This window comes from Aulonocara sp. 'chitande type north' Nkhata Bay, linkage group LG15, assembly GCF_057382095.1.
Source record: "Aulonocara sp. 'chitande type north' Nkhata Bay isolate Kocher_YH1m ecotype deep benthic linkage group LG15, A_spYH_male_GT1.1, whole genome shotgun sequence".
NCBI classification, from domain to species: Eukaryota; Metazoa; Chordata; class Actinopteri; order Cichliformes; family Cichlidae; genus Aulonocara; species Aulonocara sp. 'chitande type north' Nkhata Bay.
In genome coordinates this window covers 14,389,562-14,416,636 of record NC_141358.1, presented here as the reverse complement: position 1 = coordinate 14,416,636, position 27,075 = coordinate 14,389,562, and the positions used below count along the sequence as shown (strand labels likewise).

Below are 27,075 nucleotides of genomic sequence, written 5' to 3'. Positions count from 1 at the left end.
TTTTTTTTAGGGTTTAAATCAGCCTAGACTTTGATTATAGCTTTATTCTCCTGCTCAGTCTACTTATATAGAAATCTCCTGGTGTTCCTTTATCTGTAAGGCTGTGTTTTACATTATTGTAAAACTGTGTTTTTTGTATTGTGCTATTTATTTATTCAGTTTTCTATTTTTTTTTATATCAACATATATGAAAAAAACACACACTTTCAGTAGAAAAGGAAAAAAATCACAAAATATTTTTTGGGCTTTTTTTTTTTTTTTTAGAGCGTACTCTTATGTGATGCTGCAGTTTCCTGTCATTTTCAGCAAAATAGCCCAAAATGGCAGAAGGTCTCTTTGTTCTTCAGTCATCAGTTAACTAAACAAGCATATCTCTTGTTTGTGGGTACCAGAGTACCAAGAGGAAATCCATGCAGGCATAGGGAGAACATGCACACTCACAGAGAAAGACCCCAACCAGGAGCTTTTTCTGTGAGCAGACTGAGCTAACCATTGCCTGTGTCTAACATGCAGTCCTTTATATGTCATTACATGTCATTGTTATTATTATTAGTACCATTAATGTTAATATTACTTATGAATAAAAAAATATTGTATTGAAAAAAAAATACCCTGCAACACTGTCAATTGTGTAATACAGTTTGCGCTGAACTCTTCTGCTGTTTACTGACCTATTTGTCAATCTTATGGTTTAAACATTGGTTAAAAGTCCAGACAATGAAGTCATGCTCAGAATATTGCTGTGTCATAAACCAGCATAATCAGTTAAAGTTATATTGCTCGTCAGCTTTGTCAGTAGCAGATAGCAGTTTAGATCAACCTAACCCCACTGATAGAACCATTCCAGTAGGACAAAATGTATCACATATACAAAAAGATAAAAGATATAAAAGATTCCCATGTGCAAGAATTTTTGCATTATTTGGATGAAGACCAAAATTTTCATTTATCAACTATTATAAATACCAACACCGATACATGAGCAAATAAACAAACACTGGCTAAATAAATATCGTCCAGTTTTGGCCCTAGTGATATATTTGCTCCGCTCTATGTTACATTGTTCAGTTGCACCATGAAGCTTTTTGACTGTCTGAGTTATGTTTATAAAAATTATGTTATTTAACTAGCATATAAATGGTTGATATTTAACAGTATTACTGAAGAGAGTTGATACCAGTTGCTGTCAGGTTAATGCTGTTTCTGACAGAACAGTTTATAGCTGCAAGTATAACCTTACTACTAGCTTTTCATTTTGGCCCCTTTCAAAGGAGCAAACACAAACCATAGATTATTCTATTGGTATATCAGTGTCATAGGTGTGAATTAAAGTACAGGTAATGCACAATGCTTTGTATAGGAGTTTTCTGAAGAAAGATTATGTATAGGATATCTTGATGCATGCTCAATCATGTTGACATAGCGTTTTGTCACTCATCTAAGTGACTTCTTCAGTCTCAGCTGACTGCAGGTTTTCCCAAACTTAGAAACAGTACCTTTCAGCACCACTGAAAGAGTAGCCACTGGCCTGTAGGTGTAAATAGACTGCATAGTCCTGGCCTGAAGAGTTGGCTCTTCTGTGTTGTGGCATTCGCTTAGCCAGAGGTTGTTTGGTTTCACCGATGTATAAATCATGGCAATCCTCCTGGCACTTAACAGCATAACCGATCCTTGGGAGTCGACCAATTTTTGCCACAGCATGTTTTAGAGTTTGAAAGCCATGGCTGTGTTTAGAGAAAATGCGTCTTAGCTGTTCCGATACTCATCTAGCACTTTATTCAGCATTGCACCTTGAGCATAGATTTGCATATGAAAAACGTTTGCACAGAAGAGTTTAATTATTTACTGAATATTTATTGTGTTTTTAAAAATCTGTAGGTAGCCTTTAGGTTTCAGGTCCTTCACAGCTGCTCCTCATTAAGAAGGGTGGTGGTTGTCTGTGAAGAGGAAAGGTTGTTACTGAGAGCAAATAAGGTTAACTATTGAGGAGAGCTGGGGCAAATGTGTGTGAAAAAAATCTAGAAATAAAGGTGGTGCAAAGAAGTGGCTTTTCTTTGCCCTTCTTTCCTTTATCCTCTCCAGGGTGTTTGGGCAAATGTTCCCCTTTTTGGGATTTACTTACTTGAATGATTGAGCATGCATCAAGACTTCTTGATACGATGCTCTTCTGCTTCCACGGCAGCTGTGTCTGTGGGGATGTACACTACAATATTAAAATGTGAACTAGTGGAACTGCAGAATGTTGTACAATTGTAGAAGTTTCTGTAAAAAAAAACCTTTACTGTAGAGATGAATAGCTGTGATATGTTCAACAGCAAAGGTAACAATGTTTCATAACCAGTCTGAAACTGGGGCAACAATGGGGCACAAGAACCAGCACAAAAGGTAATGCATTTTAAGTTTTTGGATTTGCCACTGAGAAATCATTAATGCGTTGTTTATATTGAATCTTTAAAAAAGAAAGAAAGAAAAAAAAATCTGTCAGGAAATCTCCCGATCTCCCGTGTGTTCTTTTCTACAAATGTCATGTACTTCTCTTCTGAAAGTGGTTTGCTTGTTTGAGTTCAATTGCAAAATCTGTAATATTACATATTCAAGTTAAAAACACATTTAACACTGCATTAACGGGGTATTTTAGTCAGCTCGCACACATTTATTGCACCCAGACATTTCTAGAAAGGCCTACTCAGCACTGCCATTATCAGTACAAATGAAAGTGAGGTAGTGCAAAGAACACAAGCAGCTTATCAGTGTATCACGTACTTTGTGCAGAATCGTTTTTCCACTTGCAAAATGTCCAATAAGCCTGCATATGTTTCTCTTTTTTTTTTCAATCAAATCAGTATCTTTTAAAATGTTTTAAATGTCATTACTAAAAACATTTTCTGCATTTCATCCACATACTCTGAGACTTGCCATAAAAAGGGAAAATGGCACAGGTTCTCCACAAAAAGGGAATAATACAATCAAACTCAAAAGATGAAAAGCTGAACTTTATTTGCTGTATTTTCCTGCAAACCAAGGTGATGATATGCAATAATTAAAATGCTCAAAGTATAAACAGAATTTATGTCAGATTTTGGCTTCAGCTAAAAATAAAAGCATGTGATCACACCCATTAATTGAAGAGCTGCAGTCTGAGGCTCGTAGTTTCTTTAAAAATTCCAGATATGACAGAGTTGTTTGTAAAAAAATAAAAAAAATAAAATCAGCTGATTCTGCGAGGGGACCCCTCACTGGTTTTTCATGGAATAACCCCATATTATAAACCTTGATATCAGTGGCTCGTGTTCCTTAAATATTGACAGAGGTCTATAGAGTGGAGCAATGTCCCTCACTCTAGTTAATGTAAGGACAGACAGATCGATATTTTAGCAGTGGGCTGACGCTTGTGACAATTCATCCAGAACGTAAAATTTCCAGAGAAAGAGGAAGAACAGAGGGTCAAAAGATTCATGAAGCAATGTGTTCATTTTGGGAACAAGTGAGGACTTGAACTTCAAATAACCCAAAACTTTCATAATAGCATGAAACTCTGATGGTTCACTCACAGATTAATGATGACCCAGTAAGATGAAGTAATAGTAGTATATTTCATTTCTATTGCTCTGTCTCTATTTTGTGTTTTTGCATATAAACCTGCTAATCACTCTGGAGACTAAGGCAACCTGGATAGCCTCTGAAAGATGAGCTAATATTTGCATTAGTGAAGAAACCAAACATTCCTCTGAGATTTTCGTCTATATTAACATAATACCATCACAGAGTTGCTGCACAACCATGATGCAAATCACCTTTTCCACCACATCTCAAAGTTGCCCTAATAGAAGCTCATTAGACCAGTTTTGGTGAACCCAAGTGCAAATTATCTCCTCACTTTCCTGTTCTTAGTAGACAGGAGAGACGCCTTGTGTTGGCCTCTACTGCTGTAACCAATCTGCTTCAAGATTCAGTGTGTTGTGCATTCATAGATGCTCTTCTGCATACCTTGGATGTGACGAGCAGTTGTTTGAGTCACAGTTGCCTTCCTGTCAACTTGAAGCAGTCTGGCCATTCTCCCATCTCTGACATCAATAAGAAATTTTCATCAAGAGAACTGTTGATCACTGGATATTTTTCTCTTTTGGACCATTCTCTGTAAATCCTAGAGATGGTTGTGTGGAAAAATCCCAGTAGATCAACAGTTTCTGAAATAGTCATCCATCAGGCACCAGAAACCATCCAACATTCAGAGTCACTTAAATCAATTTCTTCCTATTCTGAAGCTCAGTTTGGACTTTAGCAGATCGTCTTCACCATGTCTGCATGGCTAAATTCATTAGGTTACAGCCATATGATTGTTTGATTTAACATTTGTGTTGACAAGTAATTAAAGGTGTAGCTAAAAACAGATGAAAGCAATCAGCTATAGGTAAACCTAATGAGGCATTAGTGAAGCAATGCAGACAAACACAAAGGAAATAAGACAGCTGAAGCAATGCATGAACAAGACAAATGAAACAAACAAACAAACAATAATAATAAATAAATAAACAGCAAAGAGGACTGTGCATAGAAACACTCCTACAGCAAATAAACAGCCCGGTCTCCTCCTTTAAAAGATGCCCATCAGCCTAATTTCAGCTTCAAGGCAGGAATACTTACCCAAGCTGGAGTAGCGGCAGATTCCAAAACTGTTGGTGACCTCTAGTGGATCATTACATTTCTGCAGAAAAGGAGAACGCTTCCCTCTCTGCATGACTACACCCAGCTCTTCTGTAGTCACCTTAAAAAAATATGTACTATATTTAAAACTGACAGCAAAATGCACACAACTCTGTGTCTTATCTGACACACACAGCTTATGCTATTTCCTCATCTATCTATTTGAACTGTCATTACTGAAAATATTCAGTTTTAAAAACTTGTTACACCAAGAATAAATCCCAGTGAAAAAGGTTATTCGATTATGAGACTATCAGGGTCCACTTGTTTGTTTTAACCAGACACTTGTATGCTTTCTTCTTCCTACTACTTCCTACTACACATTACTTGAGGTCTATATTTATGTAATAGCCAGGTAATATAAGCATGGTCACCCCGTAATTAAATAAAAATTATGTTTTACTTCTGAAATTGTTTGACCTGCAGAAGCCTGAAGTAATATGGTATGTTATTTAAAGAATACTGTTTTCCTTTCCATCCACACAGTCCACCATCCACAGCTTTGTTTCAGTATTGAGTTGCACATTGGCAGCAGCAACAAAAGCAACCTCAGACTGCTATATCACTGCCTCCAATCCCCCCCTCCTGTATTGTACCCACTCTAAGGTCAAGATAAACACTCCATGTGCTTATAGAAACAGGTGTCAGGCTTCAGGAAGACACACACACAGAGGCAAACGCACTCAGTTAATTATTTATCTTCTCACTGAATTGCTGACATATACACCATCCCGCCTTCAGTGTCACTTTAACCAGGGCAAGAGAAGTTACTGCTATTGATGCCGATGGACCAGTGTGCATCTGTGCCGAGGCTGAAAGAGAAGACTTATACGGGAAAGCATTGAAAGGAGCTTATGTCTACGTCATTAATACTTAATTCTACAAAGCAATTTGTACAGCAATATTACAGGGACTTGTATATATATACACTTGATATAATGATGCTGTTTCAATTACAAGGAATAACATGTTGTATACTGTTGTATAATGTAACTTAAAATACATTGCCCACAGTATTTACAAGTAAGCCTGGAAAACTGTCGCCTACAGGATGCCCTAGCCTATTCCAGAATAACTTTTAAATCACGTTTGTTATCGTAGAAGTGTTTATTTAGTCTATTTCTGTCCAAGTCTCCACATTTTCCCCCAGATGTGAAGCGTTTATTTTAGATATTGAGCTAATAATAGTCTCCGTTGATAATTTTCCACTGAACTCTGCTGCGACAGTTCCTTACAGTGAAGCTGCGAGTGTGGAGGGATCCATTCAGTGTATCGGGGGGAGGGATTTAAAGTATTACTTAAACACTACAAAACAGGAAATGCCATTAAAATGTTTTTTAAAATACATGTCACGGTCATTCTGGCTTTTACTCAGTGTCCCCTCGATTAAACTGCTATTGTTAGTAATTCTTCAATTGATGGAGAAGGTTCAATCCCTCTCCCGGACGAAGGAACCCCCCCCAAGGAGCAATATGGAACATTCGGATAAAAACCAAGCTGGGTGCCACATCTTCCACTAAATGATAAAGCCGCTACACCGGGAGCTGGAAGCAGGACATACTGAATAGAAATAATAATAATGATAAAACTATCTTGGAAGAATAATTACATGCTTTTTCATATCTTTTCTTTTGTCTGAAAAGTGTTTGGGTGACTCGAATATTTTCTCTCGCGTTGGAGTCGGTGGGAGGAGGTGTGAAGTTAAACTACTGCAAGTTAACGGTTAAGTTCGGCTGCTGGTGACGCCTTACAGTGGGAAACGTGGGCTTCAAACATTTACTCTTTCAGCCGGAGGACCCATAGATACCTTCAGGAAAAAGGTAAGTTTATATTAATTTTTTAGAAACATTTCTCGTTACTGTGAAGTCCACTGTGCTTCAGTGGCTACTCTACCCTGGACTGCTGTGGCAATTTCCCCAAGACAGGACTACACCCAGTTAAAACACATCTCATCTGCCCTGGAAAGTATTCCAGTAGTAAAAATATTATCAAAAATGCAGCTTAGTGGCTCACAAGTCTTAATGCAGACTACATGCTGCAAAACAAAACCTGATCAAATGTAATGCACTGTTTTATTTAATTTATTAGTCCTTTATTTATCCAGGTGAAAAATATCATTGAGATTAAAAATCTAATTTCCAAGAGAGACCTGGAATCATGGCAGCAAAAGTCAAAAACACATGCACCACATAACTACATTACAAAAACATATACAATACAAACATGTAAAAAATATACAGTAACAGATCATTAAAGTGATCGACTATATGCATCTAGCTAAAGAAAAATAGCCTTAGACAAGGCACATTGAGTAATATTGAAGCACATGTATTAAATGTATGCGAAAGCACATAAACTAAATCAAACCTAACAGACAATGTTTTGTGCTTCATAAAAAGATGTGCTTGTCCAAAAAATATTTGTGATTAGGATCAGCAGATATTATAACTAAAGAGTGTGGCTGAATGTGTGGGAGGGGATTTAATTCATCTTGGTTTGATCTTTTTTTTTTTAAGGTTTCATGTATAAGTGACATGAACTAAGTATCAAATCAAGTTTTTAAATCACAGCTTGCCTAAAAATGCTACAGAAACTGGTAAAATGTTAATATTATAAGTTCAAATACTCACTGTGTGACATCTTAGAAAAAAATAAAGATCTGCCAGCTCCTTTTCTTGCTATGGGATTGCCATCTAAAACACTGTCTTGCTAAATATTAAAAGCCTACTCCTTTCATCTACTATTTCACACTATTGTTGCTGTTTTTCTAGTTAATTTCACACATTTTTTTTTTTCAGATAAAAAGACCGTAGCTATCACGTGAAGAGTACGCATCCAAAATTAAATACACCCACTCACCAAGTGTTAAAGTAATAAAAATACACATTTTGCTGTTGTAAGCTTGAGCGTGCAGAATATCTAGATTAGGTCCAGTGCATGGTAATGTCAAGTGATGAATATGATACTAATGTTTCAGATTTAAAGTAAGGAAATATTAAATGCGCGCACACACACACACACACACACACACACACACACACACACACACACACACACACACACACACACACACTCTCTCGAGTCTCAATATATCTTCTGCCCTGCGTGTGCCCCAGATTGACTGTTACACTGCCTTTCCCTCATAAGCTGTAGCACTACTATACTGTTGCCTTGACTACTGGTGTGTCAGGGGACCTCATCCTGATCCACTGCAATGATTTTCTCTGACATGAGTTCAGAGAGACTGCCACGAAGCACCGCTGAATGCGAGAATAATGGGAGAGCTCATTTTCTCCTTAGCTTATAAATACCTCACACCAACTCCTCAACCACCTGATGGAGTCCCAGTTACCAGTGGTTCGCGTACTCGAGGCTACAGCGCTGCTCTGCTCATCCACTGCAGAGCAGGCTAAAACGGGCACGCTTTCTCTCTGTGCACTGAGCCATATCAGGTTGTTTGGATTACATTCCCTTTAAAAGAGGCACGATGCAGAGAGCATTAAAAACATTCTGTCAGTCGTGTTTATCAAGAGTTAATGAAGGGAAAAGGTTCAGTGTGAGCCCGCTTGCAATATAAAAACAGGAGGAGTGGGGATGTCTGTTGTATTTGTACTAATTGACAAATGGAAAACCTAACAATATCCACTAAGAATACTAGTGGATGTTCACAGTTTAGAGGCTTTGTCTGAAAATAAATTAAAACAAATACTCGATTGTATCCTTTTTAAGAAAAAGTAATTACTTATGTACATTTAGATATGACTTTAAGCAGAAGTTGTCTTTTGATTCCCACGCTCACTAACAACTGGTGGAAACATAAGCATGAACTATTTTCTCTGTAAACACCTAAGGACAGATATATTTAAACATATGCATGCTGCATCTCTGTATCTGACTGTCATTGTAGTTTCCTTCCTGTTCTTCGTGAAATAATGAGCATGTTGGAAAGAATGTTTTTTTTTCTTTGTTGTGACATAGCCCTACTCAGGAAATAAAGTGGGTCTAAGAATGGCAAACAGCAGTGAAACGGGTTTACAGGAACCCCCGCTGTAGCCTTGGGGAGGGGGGATGCATGCTGCACTGGAGCTTGTGTGAAACAGTCTCATTAGGCGGAGAACCCACTGGAAAAAAGTGGACCATACGGAACAAGGAAGGCTATGGGGGTTGGGGACAGGGACAGGATCTGTTGCTGTGTAATCTAAGGGAACCGCAAACACTGAATGTGAACTGGCAATCTCGAGGGGCTGTAGTGTATCAAGCAACGGTCACAAGACTGTGTTCAGCTCACCAGCTCTGCAACCCCACCAGTCAAGGCAGAGAGGACTTTATTTTCCCTGAACCACATCATTTCCTGAGTAATTCTATGTCACAACAAAGAAAAAAACTTTATTAAAACAGCCTTTGAAATCCCAGACCAAAGCTTGCATGCATAAGTAGGAATGTTTTAAATGTTATAAGCAGTACTGCAAATCTATTTAATCACTTTATTAAAGGAAATTACCAGAACTTGCAGCAGGTAAAAAAAAAAAAGAAGCTTTTTGCAGGAATACTTTTAATTCAGTTAACAGTTTTAATGAAAAGAAAAATATGTTATCTGATAAAGAATGTTTTAAAAATGCCTAATTACAGTGGAAAGGGTTTGTTTAGGTTTTTAATGAACATATTTCAGAGGTCACTGCACTCTGTAAGACTGTTTTGCAACCCGCAGCCTTATGTAAGTATGTTGCTATTACTTACTAAAATAACTAGGCTAGAGCACATGCTGTTGCATATTATGAGTATTTTCTCTTAGCCTCAGAGGATCTTGAAGCATGAGGGTAGCACTTTTTCCATCTGACAAGCTGTTGTGTTTCATGTGGCTTTGTGTTTGTTTGAGGGAATAAATAGCAACGCCCATATTTATGTCTACTCGGGCTCAGCCTGCGCACTGAACTGTCCTGGAAAAGTCCATGTGACACAGATCTGTGGAGGTGCATCCTGTTGTATGTTAAAACGGAAGGACTATAGTCAGGCCTGTAGGGCAGTGTGTGATTCATGCTGTGGTCCAGTTAAAACAGAGGCAGCAGACATGATAATATATTCTCAAAATAATAATCACCTTTTCTCTAGTTGCTCAGTGCTGCTGTGAAATGTTGAAGTGTCTGAGACACCACAAAATGCTACTTTGTGGTCATGTGTTAGTATTTTTCTTTGCAACAGGACGTAGAAGCCTTTCACTCTCTTTAATCCGTATAAGCAATAATAACACCTTGGCTTTCAGGACAGTTAGTCGATCAGCCTGGTCACTGATGGATGGATGTGTTTCCATTCAATTTTTTATCGACATCCTTCACAAAGGATGAATCTTTGTGACTTTAACGATTGCCTGATTCAGGCCGACACTGCGGCAGGGTGGTTAGCACCGTTGCCTCACAGAGAGAAGGTCCACCAGCCAGCCGGGGACTTTCTGTGTGGGATTTGCACTTTCTACCTGTGGCTGAGTGGGTTCTCACCAAATACTCTGGCTTTTGCCAAAGACAAGTTTACAGTTCTAAATTAACTGTAGCAGTAGCAGTAGTATCCTTCAGTCAACAGATATGCACTCGTGAACTCACCGTTAGACAATTCAAAGTTTTCCAAATTCCTAATTTTGGAATGCAGTTTGCATGAGAAAAGAAAGCTGGATTGAGAAATTAAATGTATTATTGTGTTGTACTTTGATTTATTTTTATCTGTCCAGAAACCTGAGTGACATAGTTCCTTGTTTGACTTACAGACCTCTGTGTCATTCTGTGACTTTGATTCATAAACCTACAGGAAATTACACCTGTCTGGCAATTATAACAAATATGGCGTCTGTTTCAAAAGGATCTCATCCAAATTCAAGCCGCTCTCATTTGTTCTTCGCCAGATGGATCGTTCTGTTGCCAGAAAGACAGGAGCGCTGGGGTCCCAGTAATTGAAAGAGAGAGAACATGGGTACAAAGCTTCTCTCCCATAAATTCATTATATCAGCACAGAGGAGTGGAGGTGTTATTCAGAAAGATTATTATATAATTGCACTGTGGGTATTAGCAAAGCAACTCATATAGTATAGCTGGAAATAGTTTCTCTTCTATGTGTCATACTTTTTCCATTCTTTCTTCCTCCCTACCCCCGCACATCTCTCTTTCTGTCCCTCCCACTCACACTTTACCAGATGCATGTGAAAGATTAGCTCAGGTTTTGGCCAGTTTTTCCTCAGTTTTCCAGAAAACGTTATAACAAATGTGAAAGTTGCTTTCTCGTTCTATCCCACGGAGCCACAAACCAACCATGCTAAAAGAAAACTTGAGGTAATTTCATAGAATCAAACAGACAATTTGTAAGTAAGAACATTTTCCTTCTACAAAAAACCCCCCAAAACAAAACAGCTGTTTCCTCTTGTTATTTTTTGGGGGAAAAGTCTGGCACATTCTTAACACCTTCCTCACCTAAAATAAAGATGCAGACATATACATGATGACACCTACATCACACATTTTCTCTGAAAATGTCAAAACCTTTTTGCTCACCGGCAAACACGTGTCAGCGTCTGCTTCATAATGAGTTTTATGCAGGAGGTTTTATTTTGGATGTGATGTGTTTATGCATCCTCATATCACCAATCATGAATATCCCTGTATACATGAATAAACAGATTTTGCAGAGTAGAACCATGGAAACAGAAGCAAACCACAGAAAGCAAACGTGAATAGAACCAGGTGGTCAAATGCTTCGCTGGCTTTGTCTTTTCTGTACGTATTTATAGCAAGCGCTCGTGTTTATGTGTTAGGTTAACAGGTACGCTGCATTTAAACACTGACAGATTTAAGGAAAATGAAAGCAGTAAATACAGGACATTAAAATAAAATCACTGCAAGAACATAGACAACAGTTAAGAACCGCAAAGTCAAGAAAAGACAAAGAGAAAAGTTTAACTTTAAAGTTTTTTTACCTTAACACTGGATGATTAATGTCTTGAAACAGGGTGTGTCTTAATGTGGTTTCAATGATCGCTCGTTCTGCAGTGGCATCTTTGCTGTTGTAGTTTAAAACCAGTGGACTTGTCTATGGACTGACTTGGATGCTCATTTACTTGCTCTCTGAATTTGCTCTTTAATCATTGTGTCAATTCCACCTTCTTAAAATCAGTTAGGAGATTAATTTTCCCATGAAGGTGAGGATTATTGTCAAAATGAATGTTTGGCCTTCTCAGTGACAACAGTCAGTATCAGCCTGACCTTTTAGAAAGTGGCTTTATTGAGAATTACAATGCCCCAGGACACTTGTCCCTCTACCATGCAGTGAAAGGTCGATAAATTATCACCATGCCTGACAATTAATACTGTATCCACGGAGACCAGACCACCCCCTTGCTCCATACACATGTGTGCACACACATAGTGTTTTGTTAACATCTGCGTTGTAATCTTATCTCTTTTTTTTCTTGTGTATGGACCCTGTTTGAATTATCCAGACTTTTTCCCCCTCAGCTTGTTTGCCTGAAAAACATCCTCAGAACATGTTTTCTGATGAAACGCTGCTGCAAACTGAGTGGAATTATTGACCCCATGAATCATTTATGATATTCACACAGGGATATTAATGAGGGTTATTGGTCCCCTGTAGGAGCAGAGGAAGCTGGAAAGTAAAAGCACAGGGAGTGGAGGATAGGAAACACCAGCCCTGCTATCGCCCTGCCTGCAAAGGTGCTTTGTCATGGGGAAACAGAACAGCAAGCTGCGGCCTGAGGTCCTGAACGACCTGAGAGAAAACACAGAATTCACCGACCATGAGCTGCAGGAGTGGTATCGCGGCTTCCTGAAGGACTGTCCCACCGGCCACCTGACTGTGGACGAGTTCAAGAAGATCTACGCCAACTTCTTTCCCTACGGAGACGCCTCAAAGTTTGCCGAGCACGTCTTCCGCACTTTTGACACCAACGGCGATGCCACAATCGACTTCAGGGAGTTCATCATAGCACTGAGTGTGACGTCTCGTGGCGGGCTGGAGCAGAAGCTACGCTGGGCCTTTAGCATGTATGACCTGGATGGGAATGGCTATATCAGCCGGGCAGAGATGCTGGAGATAGTTCAGGTGAGGACATACTATGTGCTGTGTGATTGATACTACAGAGCAGAGGTTTTATATGTGTGTGTGTGTGAGCTTATCACATTTTAATAAACAAAATCTAGACAAATAACAACGAGAATTGGAAAATAAGTCAAGAGAGTAAATTAGTTTACAATAAACGATCACTTTTTACATTTTTAACACTTTTACTGTATATAAGACAATGAAACGATATCATTTCCTTCTGTCAAATAATTTAAAAAAAGATATAAAATACATTGTATAAGCCAAATAAAAGCATCTGGAACATGCTGTTTTTTCTTATATCAGTAATAACTAAAAATATTTATATTATTCAATCATTCTTTTTATGACTGTTAATAAATAAGTTTAGCTCTAATTTTTGCTGTTATATGCACTTTAGCCTCCTGGTAATGGCTGTTTTTAGGTTCAACAGTCATCTGCAGGCTGCCCTTTCTGTTTTCCTTATCACTGTGGTTATATTTACTCTTCCAATAAGGTGGGCTGAGCAGTCTGGATATTGGCTTAGTCCTTCGTGCTTGTGGAAACAAATAAATGTGAAAAAAATAAATAAAATAGAGACCATGCACTGGGTACTAATGAGCGCTAGGACCACACCCATTAAAATAATTATTTAAATTTAAGAAATACTGTTTGTACACTAAATAAAGGTATCGCATACAGGGAGTAATAAATACAAATGAAAAAAGAATGATGTGGAAAAATAACAGAAGCCATGCTGTTGCAGCTGGCAGAAAGCATTCTGTTTTCCAGAATGACATATTTCTCTCCTTTACTTAATCAAATTTTAATATTATACAAGCAGATAAGTGAGTTCAGAAAGACCTACTGCGGGTGAAACGGCAGGATCTTTTGTTGTCAGACCAACATCATTATCTGCTAGCTAACAGAAAACAGGTCAGCGCTTTCAGACAATATAAGCAAAATGATGTCAGTGGCAACGGTTATTTTTCATCAGTGCGCCCTAAAAGCTTCACGCACGTAGCCAGCAAAATCAATACACACATCACAGGAGTCATTATTGTCTTTTTTTATAGGCAATTTACAAGATGGTGTCATCAGTGATGAAGATGCCCGAGGATGAATCAACACCAGAGAAAAGAACAGATAAGATCTTTCGACAGATGGATATTGACAATGATGGTAAGGCTGGTGTCTTATTTCCATGTGCTGCATACATCATTGTGAACCAAATTGTTCTTTTCACAGTAAATAAATAAATCGACTTTTTATTAATGCTTAATCAGTATGCTAGTCATGCATCTGGTCCAACTAAAACTGGTCCTGTTATAGATGGACAGTTTGACATTGGGAAGAATAAAGTCAACACTTTAAATTGCTTGTTAGTAAAATTCACAGCCACTGAGTTTGGCCCGCTTTTGCTTTCAGAGCTACCCCTAATTCTTTGTTGTGCAGATTCAACAAGGTGCCGAAACATTCCTCAGAGAGGAATATTGCTCCATATCGACGTGACAGCATCACACAGATGCTGCAGATGTATTGGCTGCACATCCATGATCCGAGTCTCCTGTTCCACCGCATCTCTGGAGGCTATTTGAGTACAGTGAACTCATTGTCATGCTCATGAAACCAGTTTAAGATGATTTGAGCTTTGAGGAATGGTGCACACTGTGCTCATTAAGGGACAGACATAGTCAGCAATAATACTCTGGTAGGCTGTGGCATTTAAATGTTGGTATTACGAGACCCAAAAGGAAATAACCCCCACACCATTACACCACCAGCAGCCTGAACTGTTGATACAAGGCAGGATGGATCAATGCTTTAATGTTGTGCATGCCAAATGCTGACGGTAAAAACCTGAATTTCGAAATCAAAATCAACTAATCAGACCAGGCAACATTTTTCTTTAGTCTAATATTGATGAGGCTGTGTGCAAATTGAAGCCTCGCTTTGCTGTTTTTAGCTGACAGCAGCGATCCTCTGCTGCTCTAGTGCATCTGCATCTAATTCGACATGTTGTGCATTCAGATACTCTTCTGCATACCTGGATTTATTATAACTATTATTATAAACCAAGTTACTGTTGCCTTCATATCAGTGTAAAGCACTCTGGCCAGTCTCCTCTGAACTCTAAAATCAACAAGGCATTTTGGCCCAGAGAACTGCCGCTCACTGGATATTTTCTCTTTTTTGGACCATTCTCTGCAAACCCTAGAGATGGTTCTGTGGGAAAATCCCAGTAGATCAGCAGTTTCTGAAATACTCAGACCAGCCTGTCTGGCACCAACATGCCATGCCACATTCAAAGTCAGTTAAATCACCTTTCTTTCCCCTTCTGATTCTCATCTTCTACTTCAGCAGATCATCTTGAATTGCTGCCATGTGACTCGCTGATTAGATATTTGCATTAACAAGCAGCTGAAGAGTTGTAGCTAACAAAGTGGCCAGTGATTGTATATTTGGTGCGTAAACCACCTGATAAATACTGTTTGGATAGTTATTGTAAAGTTGTGACAAGTGTTGTTGAAACTTTATTAATGGCGAAGAGATGCTGTGAAGAGTATCGATAAACATTACACTGATAGCTACTATAAAACTAAATCTGATGTTTATATTAACTTTTCAAGAGTGCATGCGTAAGCAGGTTAGGTGGCTTTAGTGAAACCACGATTGTGGACTTCTGGTTTTAGTTTTAGTCATTAGTTCTGTTTTAACTCGTGCTTTACTTTTGTTTTCACTATCGGCTTGGTTGGATATGGCCACAAAGAAAAAGAAAAACATATAGTACTGTGCAAAAGTCTTGAGCCACCCCTCATTTCTTTATGTTTTGTCTCCAAGGAGTCAGACTTTTTGTTTTGTAATTATTAGTAGTCTTAAGCACTTTAAAGTTTTCTAGACTTTTTATTTGGACAGTAACTGCTTTTTCACTCGTTTTCAGTCCTGTCCTTGAACCCGACACCTTTTCGGGGGTTTTGTTATCTTGTTAAGCCACTAAGCACTGACATATGAATCAAGTATTAAAAAGGGCACCCACCTAAGACGATGGACTAGTCTTGTGTTTACACATAAAATACAACTTAGCCAAGGGTCTATTTTGAACTGGATTTTTAGGCACTTAACAGCCTGGTGCAAAAACATACAATATCATTTGATTTCTTAGAATCCAGTTAAAATGACAAACATAACAAAGTTTGACAGGCATGCAGTAGTATTTTTGAACAAATAACATTTACTCCTAAAGAGCTCCTAAAGAGAAATCCAGGCATATCTCTACATGGTGTGCAGTGTGTACTTAAAAAAATGTGAGGAAATAGGACAAATCATCTAAGCCAGCATGCGTATTCATTACATTGAAAGTCTACTCTTACCTCCACACTACTAACCTAGCGTAGTATTGGCCTCCTCTCTTCTTTTGTCTTTGGCCAACAGTAACATAGTTTCCACCGTCACCCTTTTGGCTAACAGCATCTGTAGTAGTTAACCTGAGCACCAACCAATCTGATATGAAAATCTCATTCTTGATGAGAATGAGATTTCCATACAATATGTCAATTTTTCGATATTTCCACAAGCATGTTTGATTTGAAAAACTTTACACCTCCCCATCCTAACACAACCCTCCCCCATTTATCTGGGCTTGGGACCGGCATTCCCCAGACCTCAACATTATTGAAGCAGTATCGGATTATCTTGATAGAAAATGGAACAAAATGGAGTGAGCATCCAAAGAAGAGTTTTGAATGACCTTTTGGAGGATGCAGAACTTTTCCTGAAGTCTACTTAAAGAAATGAAAAGAAAGCTTCCCTAGGAGAGTTCAAAGAGTGTTGAAGCACAAAGGCGACCATACCAAATATGTTTCAATAAATCCCTGTACCATTTTCCTATTTTAGGAATAAATAAAAAGAAATGTGGTTTGAATAGAGTTCAGTGTGGGTGGTCAAACCAAATACTGACTTTCTGACTCTTCAAACTTTTTTTAGGGTATAATATAAAGGGTTTTTGCTCTTTATATTGATATTAATATTTATATATATTGCACGCACCATATGTATATATTTACCTTTATGTTTGCATGCTTCAGTATTAGTGTAGTATTTTCCTAGCAAAATATAAAGAAATTAGGCCGCATGTGACGCAAGACTTCTGTACAGTTGTCTGTTGTGAAAGATTACTTATGTAACAGCTGTTTACATGAAAACCATGACTTGCAGAACACTTTTGGCACTTTGATTCATGTCATATCACACGAAGTAGCTATGATTGGCTCCCAGCCTGGTGATCCACAGGCTTACCATAAATGGATTGACACTTAGAGTGACTTGAATGATACATCAAAAAAATGCACTTTCCTTACTGAATCTGACACGTCACAGCTCAAGATATCTGGAGCTATGGTGCTGGGCAGGAGTGTTTTGTTTTGACATTGTGAAGGTCAAGCTGTGTCTCAGACAGACGTTTTAAGACATCATGTGATGCCATATGCCACGCCTGAAACCACAGCTGCAGAGGAGGGTAGAGGGTAAATTGTAGGCTGCATCCGCGATGCTCAAGGATGTTTTTTCCACATACCCATGAAAGCTGGAAACTGTATTGAACTACTTTACTCAGTTTTCCAAGGACCAAAACAACGTAATAAAATTCTGCTGAAAGCATAACACATCTGGAGCTCTAAAAAGAACGGATGTTCCCGGCATCACACAATCTCTCAAACACAGGCCACTTGTAAAGTCCAAATTTTACATTTTTTTTGGGTGGTGTCAGTGCCACCTGAAGGTAACCTAACACATTTAAAATGAATCTTTAAGCCCTATTAAGCTAACCGGCTAATCAGAAATCAAGACCACTAAGGAGCTTGGGGAAACCTTACCTGATCTTTGCTTAGGTTGGGGCACCCACTGCCTTCCTGTTAGTCAGAATACTGGCAGTAGTAGCACTGGTGTGATTGGTCAAACCAGACCCAGTAAGTTACAGAGCGAGTGAACCTCTTATCTAATGCTATTATGTAAGAAAAAGTAGGTGTTAGACTCAAAAAAGTGTAATTTTCTGCTGTTTCATCTTAGAATAATAAAAAATCTTTTAAACAAAATTAAAGTACACCTGATATGTTTTTACCTAATTTCTGTCATATGTATACTATGAGAGTGATGAATGTTCGGGTAAAACATGGTTAAGGTTTCACATCTCTCATGCAGAACTGCACTCGCATAGAGTTATATACATACAGCAGCGTCACCTGCTGGACAAGAAACATGACGGCTATGAATACCATGATTCTGGCTCAGGTCCTTTAGGTTATTTTAAACTACTTAATGCAGTGTTATTTGTCACCATCTCAAAAGAAACATCAGTAGCTGATTTTTGTGGGTAGTTGCTGCATGTAAAACATTTTCATGTTTTACTGCTCATAACTGACATTTTCTTTTCCCCCCCACAGGCAGATTGTCTTTGGAGGAGTTCATTAAAGGTGCCAAGAGCGACCCGTCCATTGTCAGACTGCTGCAGTCGGATCAGGGAGCCTCTCGTCAGTTCTGAGGACACAGTGAAAGTGATCACACCCTGCAGCTCATGCACACCTACATCCCTCCAGCTTTGTGCCGCTTGTTCTGACAGAGGATCAATCTTCATCACAGCCCCTCCTCCTTTCAATTTAACACTCCATGTCTTAATGTTTACATTAATGTACACTTCTCTGGTCAATGTGGCTTTTTTCCCTCTGTGGACAATGAAGTGGATTTTCAGTCAGGGCATTTTTTTTTGTGCATTTCAAAACGTCTCGTTTTGAATACCCGTTTGCTGTAAGTGCCATATCTTTTATTTATGCTTACAGGATTATATGCTTTCAAGTATTATGACTTTCATGTTATACTCTCATGTTATACTAAGAGGAAACTAATTAAATCACTTAATTCTATTCAATTTAATTGTTAAAATGTGGCTTATTGTTGTTCTTTATTAATTTCCTTTGGGATTAATAAAGTATTCTGATTCAAGATAACAGTAGCTTGAACTGGCACAAGCTGCTGTATTTAACAAGCTCTCTCTATGCCTTTGGTATTGCATGTGCTCAGTGAAATGAGTTTACAGTTCATGTTAATAATGAGGCAGTGATTATTTTTAATTTCTTTTTATTTTTGTAACAAAAATGTCCTTTTGTTTTCACACAATTGAAATAAAGTTGTGTAAGAAAAATCTACACAAGAAGTCCCCCCTTGGTATCCCCATTTGTCCTGGACACACATGATGCAAACTCACCAACATCCTCAGTCACTGGTTTAAAAAGAGACAAATTTAGTCACATCAGGTGGGACGTTTAAGTGTTAATTTGACAAGTCCACATCTCAAAGTAGGTGCTTGACGAGGGCAGGAAAGGCAATGTTTTAAAAAGTGAAACAATGACAAAAATGTGACATTCGGAAGCTCCACCCTCCTCTCCTCAGTGGGCGGCAGCTGTTTTAAATATGCGGCATCTAGCGTTCAGCAGGTATGTGAGAAAGAGTTCACTCAGAGGACACGACACACTCTCCCCTCCTTCCTGTCCTCCTTGTGACTAACAAGATGATGTGAGAAACCGCAGGTGTCTCTCATGTGTCTTTTCAGGAGTATTTCAGTAACTGGGCGACCGGGCCTCCCATTCGTCCACAGGAGAGGGGAGGTGGAGCGCACAGGACCAGACCAGACCAGACCAAACGCAGATAGTCTGGATCAGTCCTGCCCCATTTGGACTCATAACTCGTCCTTGAAGTCATCGAGTTCTACATCACTGAGGTCGTAGTCCTCCTCCACGGGAAGCTTGAGGATGACAGAGCGTAAAATAAAGACGAGCTGTCAGCAAAGACTGAGATGGACTGAACCTCTTCAAAGATTATTTAAAGAGACAAGAAGGTTATCTGGATTTAAGAGCACTGCAATATTGCATAATAATGCAGATGGAGTACAAAGTTTCAGTGCAGAGGCGGTACAAAGCTGGTAGGCATTTATTCTGTTACACTAAGCAGACGTACAGATTCAGTTTAACTACAAATTGCTTGCCCTGGACTAATAGTTTGTCCCACTGGGACAGCCCATAAACCTTGGGTTCAGGGGATAATCCAATCCTGTCATTCTGGCCCTTGTCTGTGTTCAGCTTCAGTACCCGTTTTCTGATTCACCTACCAGTTAAGGTTGTTTGACTACCCTATGCTAGTCTACATGCAGTGCTACACATTCCAACCATTATGTCAATGTGATTCCCACTCACCTGTCCATCTTTGCCGTCCCATGGTTCAACAGTGTGAAGCTTGGGCATGACGCCACCTCCCAATGTGGCAGTTGAGCCACGGCCCACAGAAAGCTCCCTGAAAAGATCAGCACATGTGAGTGACGCTGCTCAGCCTACTCCAAGTTGTGTAATGTATTTGTTAATTACACCTCCTTACCTGAAGAACTCATGAATACCAGTCTCACTGAAGGAACCCCTGAGCAGAGCAAATTTCATCTTGCGTGTGTTGATGGCAGCCATGGCAGGGTAGCCGAAACCACCAATACCAAGAGAGGATTCCAGCTCCATCTGAGCCCCTGCCTCGGTCCACAGCCAGCTGAGAAGAAAGAGTCGGCCGTTAATCACCGTCATCATTTCCCTTACTATATCGGTGATTGTAGTGTATGTACCTAATCTCCTCTTTCTTTAAAGGGTGTGGCAATCTGAACAAAACTTTGCATGAACATCGTCACACATATTGCAATTATTAACTTCTATATGTTTTTAAAGAAAGAGTCATTATACATCCCAATTCTTATGATTTGTATATTCATCATCCCACTGCGAACTCGATGTTACGCTCTTCCTTACATAACCCGTACGAAACTCAATGTTCACCAGAATTTGTCCTTTTGTTCAAGTCACCACTAAACAAGGAATGAATATGAAACTCTTCCTACTCGAATTTAGTGATTTGTACACTACTGTATGTCTGGCCTTGGGTGCTTACCCCCACATCTTCTTCTTGTACTTCTCAGCCATTTTCATCATCACATCCAGGTAGCTGTTCCTACCTGCCGCGCCTGTTAAGACATAATGACCAGTGATGATCAGCTATTCAGGAATGAACTGTTACTGCTTCTGGTAACTCTCCTGCAACCTGTTGTGAGGTATAGCCTTACAGCTCAAGGCGGAACCTTTTTTCATGCATTAAAAATATGTTTTTAATAAATATTGGGAGCCCACTAAAGCCATGCTCGAGTCATGATTATTGACATAAAATAAGTAGATAAAAGTTAAAATGATTTATTTTCATTAAGGGCAAAAATGTCAAAGAATCTAAGAAGAGAAAGACAGATCTGAGTTCATGTGTGTGATCCCACCTGTGTCTAGGATGTGCGGGAGGACAGCAATTATACACAGCTGACTGTCCTCACAGGTCTTCTTTAAGACGTCTTCACTGAGAATCTGAGAGACAAAGAATTTAAAGTAAACACAAATTTAATATTCTGACATGAATTTGCATTACTTTTTATTGCAAAGTGCTTTCATCACCATACCGTGTATACACCCTATATATCAGTAGTATTAGTAGTTTAATGAATAGTAATTTATGTTTACTCTATAACAGGCTGAATGTTTGTTCTTCGCTTCTATGTGCCTACTCTTCAATTTTCGTATTTCATATCATGACAATAAAAGGTTTTTATTCTAACTTTCTAGTTAGAATTAATATATATTTTTTACAAACTATACATTAAAGTACACATTAAATCAGGCAATTTTCTTGTAGACTATGACAACATTATCTTCAATTTGCATTTTAAACTGTAATTAAAAACAATTATATATGACTTTATCATACAAATATGAGAATACTGACCTCCAGCAGTTCTGGAGGAGGAGCATTGTCAGAAAACAGATCCAAAGCCTTCTCAATAATGTCACCGCGGGTGCGACCTCCTTGGTAGTCTTCTGGCTCCTCACCTTTGCGGAAAATCTTGATGGTGGGAAACCCACGGATCTACAGAGGAATGATTATCAAACAAGAAATCAAGGTCTGCAGTTTTGACTATGAAGCTGGGTTTTACTCAGGCAAAAACATTCTGATTTAATTAGTGTGACACGACTAAATCCACACTACAAATGCATTTTTAGAGCTTTGAAACTTAACATTCTGCTAAAAAGCAGCAGAGGCTATTATTCAGTATCAAACGCCAGTAAAAACATGTAAGTGTAACACAGACCATTACAAATGACTCGAGAGTAAGGAAGTATCCAAGGCAAAGTGGCCACTAGATTATTGTGCACAATAATCAAGTTGTGCATTTAAAATTAGCCAAGAAAACATGCAAATGTTTTTTTTCCACATCTAAAGAGTGCACCTTTTCAAGACTTGAAAGTCAGCTGTTACTCACCCCATAGCGACTGGACACGCCCTGGTGTACAGTAGCATCCACAGCTCCGAGGCGAACTTTGCCCTTGGTCTGCTCCTTGACAGCTGTGGCTGCAGCTGCCCATTCAGGCTCCAGGCTGTTGACAAAGGAGGAGAGGTGCTTAGAAAAACTTTATCATTTAGCTTCTGAGATACTGACATTTAAATCAAGCAAGAAACTTTATTTTCTTCAGAAATATCAAATGGTATTAAAGGTATTGGAATAAAATCCCTAAGACCTCACTGAACAGTTTTGAGTGGGATTAAATTCTAGTGGAGGATTTTCAGTGAGACTTATCCAGGCCTACTGGGCTATTATTTCACTTTTTCAACTGCACTAGATTGTTACAGTGAGAGGATTTCAGTTTCCTACTGCTTGGAATTAACCGTTTCGAGTACCAAACTCACTTCTTGCAGTGTCCACACCAGGGGGCGAAAAACTCCACCAGCCACACATCATCACTGTCCAACACCAACTTGTCAAAGTTGTCATCAGTGAGCTCGACCACATCTTTCTTGTTCCCACCACTGCTGCTGCCACCACCACCGCTCTGCTACAAGCCAGTTATCAGTTACATAAATCAGCTCATGTGTGTTTTCTTAAAGCTTTGTGATTTCATGCAAGTGCAAAAAAAAAAAAAAGGTTCATTACCTGTTTGTAGTCAGAGCCACCAGATCTGCCGCTCAGCCTCTCTTTCACCAGGTTACGCAGAGCGTTCATGGCTCCATCCACGATGGCCTGGCTGCTGCGTCCACCTGCGTGGTTGTCAGAAATGCAGATTTCAGTTAACGCAGCCTCAAACACAATCACAGGAAGAAAGGCCTTGAAAGCTATGAAAATAATACCTTATTAAATACAGTGTTTTGTACAGGTCTCTTATAAGCCCTGAAAGCAATAAAATACTCTGTGAAGTCACAACTATGCTTGATAAGACTCAAGATGACCCTGTTCACAGACGTAGCAAGGATCAGCAAACAAAGTCATAATGATATGATGGACTGAGCCTGCTGGAGAGATAAAACATTTCTGCCATAGACTTCGGGAAGGTGACCTTGTGTAGATATAAGTACACGTAGCAGGAAAGTGAAATTCAAATTGGATGCTATTACACAGGATGACTTTTCTTGCTATTGCTCATCTCTATTCTCATCTAATAGATGCTTCTGCTTAAATTGTTGGGGGGGGGGGGGGGGGGGGGTCGCCTGAACTTTCTTTATCAAGATAAGATGTTAGATTATTAAGAAACAAACCAGCATCCCCTTTTCTATTAATTATTATGTTCAGCTTATCAGTTTACTCAACTTATTCAGTAGGACTTGGAAGATTTTACTATGAAAAATACTTTCAATTTACACATAGGAAAGTTGTAGCAGCAGAGTTCTGTACCTTGGTACTCCTCTGGTTTGTTCTTATTAGCGCCAAAGATCTTGATGGTGGGGAACCCTCTGACACCATACTGGCCACCCAGTGACTTGTGCTGGTCAGCATCCACAGCACCAACTTTGACAATACCCTGAGGAAAAGTCACAACACACAATTTGGATTATGCAGCTTCTGAGTTTATATTCAGGTCAACTTATTTTTATTTGGCTTAAAACAAAACTTTAGTTTGCATGCCAATGAGCAATTGCCGTTAAACTGGGATTTCATTACAGGAGTTGCCCATATCAACAATACTGTGTGGAAAAAGGAGAAGACATTTCACGAAATAAACAAGTCATTTTTAATCTGGATCCTGTCATCCCAGGTTGGATAACGTCTCATTTCTTCCTAGTTTTCAACAACAGAAAAGTTAGGTAGATAGCACCTCTTTCTTACAGGAAAATATCCCTTATTAAGTAACCATTTTTTATTGTTAAATATCAAATAAAAGGCACACACACATAACCATCCACTGAATGCGCTGTCACTGAAATTACTGTGAAATTTAAAGTCAAAGCCCACCGCTGAATATTTCTCCACAACAGATGTAGGCGTTTTTAATGCAGAGGAGGCATTCAGCTGAGAAAACAGGCTGTCAATCAGAAAGTCTACAGGGCATCAGATAGATGATCACGGCAATTTGTATTTACCTTGAGGGCAGTAGCTGCCTTCTTCCAATCAGGAGCTAGATTTCGACAGTGGCCACACCTGGCAGAAAGCAACAGAGAAAGTGAAATCTAAATCCATGTTTTTATACACAAACTCATTTTAATGTTAAAAAAACAACATCATTTTGCCAGTGTGAGATTTATTCTACAGTCCTTCAGTAATGACCTGCTAAATACAACGCACAAACAGCTATGTGGCACCCTTATTAGTCACTGAACCAAATGCTCTGGTATTAATAGGGAGTGAATATTTAACACTTGATTTGCATAGATTTTGTGCAGTCACATCTCCGCCGACTGCCTCTTGTTGCAGAATTGAGTTTTGCTATACCAACCCTGTGTGCACGCAAGCATGTAGACTGTGTGCATCTACGCACTTTGTGTCTCTGTTGAGCACTTTTGCACGAGATGGTGCTCAACCTAAGGAGGAGCTACCAGCTTACCAGACAAGTCTATTCCTATCACAAGTACAGATGTAAAACAGATGACTGGATAATAAAATACAAAGATGAGAAACTGGTATTTAAACTAGTCACTGGCTGTTCTTAGAACACTTGTTACCACTACAAGACAAGAAGAGTCCATCACAGTTATACAAACTCACCAGGGAGCATAAAACTCGACCAGCCACAGACTGTCACTCTGGATCACCTCTCTGTTAAAGTTGGATTGGGTGAGCTCGATCACATCATCACTAGCCGAGTACAAAGCTTGGACAGCCAGAACCAGAGAGCAGCCCAGTACTCCTGAAACAAAACATGAGGACAAGAGGAAAAGGATGACGCCTAGCAATGCATGCTCATTCACCGAAACAGCCACTTGGTTTAAGAAAACAGCGAAAAAATGTTTTACATCTACATGTGTGCAGTTTATAATCTACATTTATTTAACAAATAAAGGAAATGACTTTGATTATTTAATTCAGTAGACGATAACGAAGGCCTGGCTCTGTTCTCTGAATCTTAACTTAGCTATTTAAGCTAACAAGACGAGCAAAAAAACCAAACTAAAACGCCGCCAAATTCACATTTAGTTAACAAACCCACAAACCTTAACTTTAGTATAAGCAGAAAAGCTTCTACTGTTGTCACTCACCGAGTAAAAGTGGCTTCATGATTTCAGCCTCTCTATGCTCGTCTCCTCACTTAGAACAACACAGTCCGCTGCCGCTGCGTCGCTCACAAAAGTACACAGAAAAATCTCACCGTGGCCCACCCTGATTGGTCCGCTGATGCCGACGCTTGAGCTCAGCCAATCAGCGCGCGCCGTGTAGTTTTAATGGAACCGGTACACTGAAGACGGGAGAGAGCGGCCGGAGGAGAAAGGAAGCAACACATGTAACAGCAGCAAGAGGATGTGATCCGTGAGAAGGCTGACTCATTACAAACAGATGGAATGCGACTGTACATATTAAACACAGTATCGTACAGATTTTGCTTATGCAAAGGCATGCAAAGATAAGCCAAACTTAAAAGCTAAGTAATGCTTTTCAGTGTAAATAATACATAAACTTTACTTCTCAATAAGTTTTAGACAGTTACACAGATAAAATAATACTAAAATAAAAATAAATGGTATCTATTTGTTACTATATTACTATCATTGTTTATTGAATTGTAATTATTATGCTTTGCATTAATGTGAAACGCCAACAATCTAAACTACATTTTTTTGTAACTTTTCCTCATCATAAAGTGTAAAGAGACATAAAACGGATCCATACACTCCCTGACAACTTCATTAAGTACACCTCGTTCAATTACATGATAACAACTCAATGAATTTAGGCATGTACATGAGATAACCTTCAAACTGAGCATCAGAAATTGTAAGAAAGGTGATTTAAATAACTTTGAATGTGGCATGATTGTTGGTACCAGACAGGCTGGTCTGAGTATTTCAATATTGCTGGTCTATTGGCATTTTCCTGCTCAATCATCTCTAGGATGAAAAAAAGTACCTTTGGCTGCTCCCTTACTTCCTAAGAGGTTCCCACATGGAATGAATTCACGTGCTTTCATTTGGCATGGATTTTACACCAAATGCACTTCCTAATGCAATCCTCCCATTTTTAGAATTGATCAAAAAGGAGAAAATATCCACTGAACAGCAGTACTCTAGGCCAAAATGCCTTGTTAAGGTCAGATGAGAATGACCAGACTACTTTGAGTTGAAAGGAAGGCAACTGTAACTCAAACAACCACTCTGTAAACTCACACTAAACCATTAAGCAGATGTATTATAGCAGCAGAAGGCTACACTAGGTGCCATTCTTGCCAGCTAAGAACAGGAAACTGAGCCTATGGTTTGCACAGGCTCACCAGAATTGGACAACAGAAGATTAGAAAAATGAGCCTGATGAGCTTCGATTTCTGCTGCAACATTCAGATGGCAGAGTCAGAATTTGGCATAAATAACATGAGAGCATGGATCCATCCTGCTTTGTGTCAATGGTTCAGGCTGTAGGTGGAGTGCATACTTTTTACAGTTTGACCCCCTTACTACTAAGTGAGCCTCTTACACATCACATCATACCTCAGTATTGTTGTTAACCCTGTCCAGTCCATTAAAACTACTATGTATTCATCTTCTGATCAGCAGGATAACACACCATGTCACAAAACTCAGATAATCTAAAACTGGTTTCTTGAACAGGACAATGAGTTCACTGCACTCACATGGCCTCCATAGTCACCAGATCTCAATTTAAAAGAGCGCGTTTGGGATGTGGTGGAATTGGATATCCAATGGAAACTCGGCTGATAAAACTAGAGCAGCTGTGCGATGCTATCATATCAATATGGTCCA

The 27,075-nt window shown here is 39.1% G+C and overlaps 2 protein-coding genes across 3 annotated transcripts; one reads left to right on the top strand and one right to left on the bottom strand.

Moving 5' to 3' along the window:
• Positions 1–6,199: 6,199 nt before the first annotated feature.
• hpcal1 (hippocalcin-like 1) lies at positions 6,200–19,004 on the top strand. The gene is made up of 4 exons (XM_086264428.1): positions 6,200–6,524; positions 12,334–12,801; positions 13,857–13,962; positions 18,219–19,004. Exons 2-4 carry the CDS (start codon positions 12,424–12,426, stop codon positions 18,314–18,316), a joined length of 582 nt encoding a protein of 193 aa, XP_086120554.1. The 5' UTR covers positions 6,200–6,524; positions 12,334–12,423; the 3' UTR covers positions 18,317–19,004.
• pdia6 (protein disulfide isomerase family A, member 6) lies at positions 18,893–25,519 on the bottom strand. 2 transcript variants are annotated; one of them, XM_086264426.1, is made up of 13 exons: positions 25,363–25,519; positions 24,872–25,013; positions 24,250–24,307; positions 23,564–23,690; positions 22,829–22,932; positions 22,585–22,730; positions 22,160–22,274; positions 21,625–21,765; positions 21,125–21,209; positions 20,752–20,824; positions 20,200–20,358; positions 20,022–20,118; positions 18,893–19,573 (listed from the first exon to the last, which is right to left on the bottom strand). In XM_086264426.1, exons 1-13 carry the CDS (start codon positions 25,379–25,381, stop codon positions 19,508–19,510), a joined length of 1,332 nt encoding a protein of 443 aa, XP_086120552.1. In that variant the 5' UTR covers positions 25,382–25,519; the 3' UTR covers positions 18,893–19,507. The 2 variants fall into 2 exon arrangements, with proteins under 2 accessions (XP_086120552.1, XP_086120553.1); XM_086264427.1 differs by having other exon boundaries at positions 22,585–22,727.
• Between the last annotated feature and the right edge of the window lie 1,556 nt (positions 25,520–27,075).

What these genes read in the sequence shown, in the direction of transcription:
- hpcal1 (XM_086264428.1), top strand. Translation starts at nt 12,424, where the DNA reads ATGGGGAAACAGAACAGCAAGCTGCGGCCTGAGGTCCTGAACGACCTG. An exon ending in AGATGCTGGAGATAGTTCAG is followed by an intron (nt 12,802 to 13,856) that starts GTGAGGACATAC and finishes CTTTTTTTATAG; the next exon opens with GCAATTTACAAGATGGTGTC. An exon ending in GATGGATATTGACAATGATG is followed by an intron (nt 13,963 to 18,218) that starts GTAAGGCTGGTG and finishes TCCCCCCCACAG; the next exon opens with GCAGATTGTCTTTGGAGGAG.
- pdia6 (XM_086264426.1), bottom strand. An exon ending in CAAACCAGAGGAGTACCAAG is followed by an intron (nt 22,933 to 23,563) that starts GTACAGAACTCT and finishes ACAACCACGCAG; the next exon opens with GTGGACGCAGCAGCCAGGCC. An exon ending in GGTATTCATGAGTTCTTCAG is followed by an intron (nt 20,119 to 20,199) that starts GTAAGGAGGTGT and finishes TGATCTTTTCAG; the next exon opens with GGAGCTTTCTGTGGGCCGTG.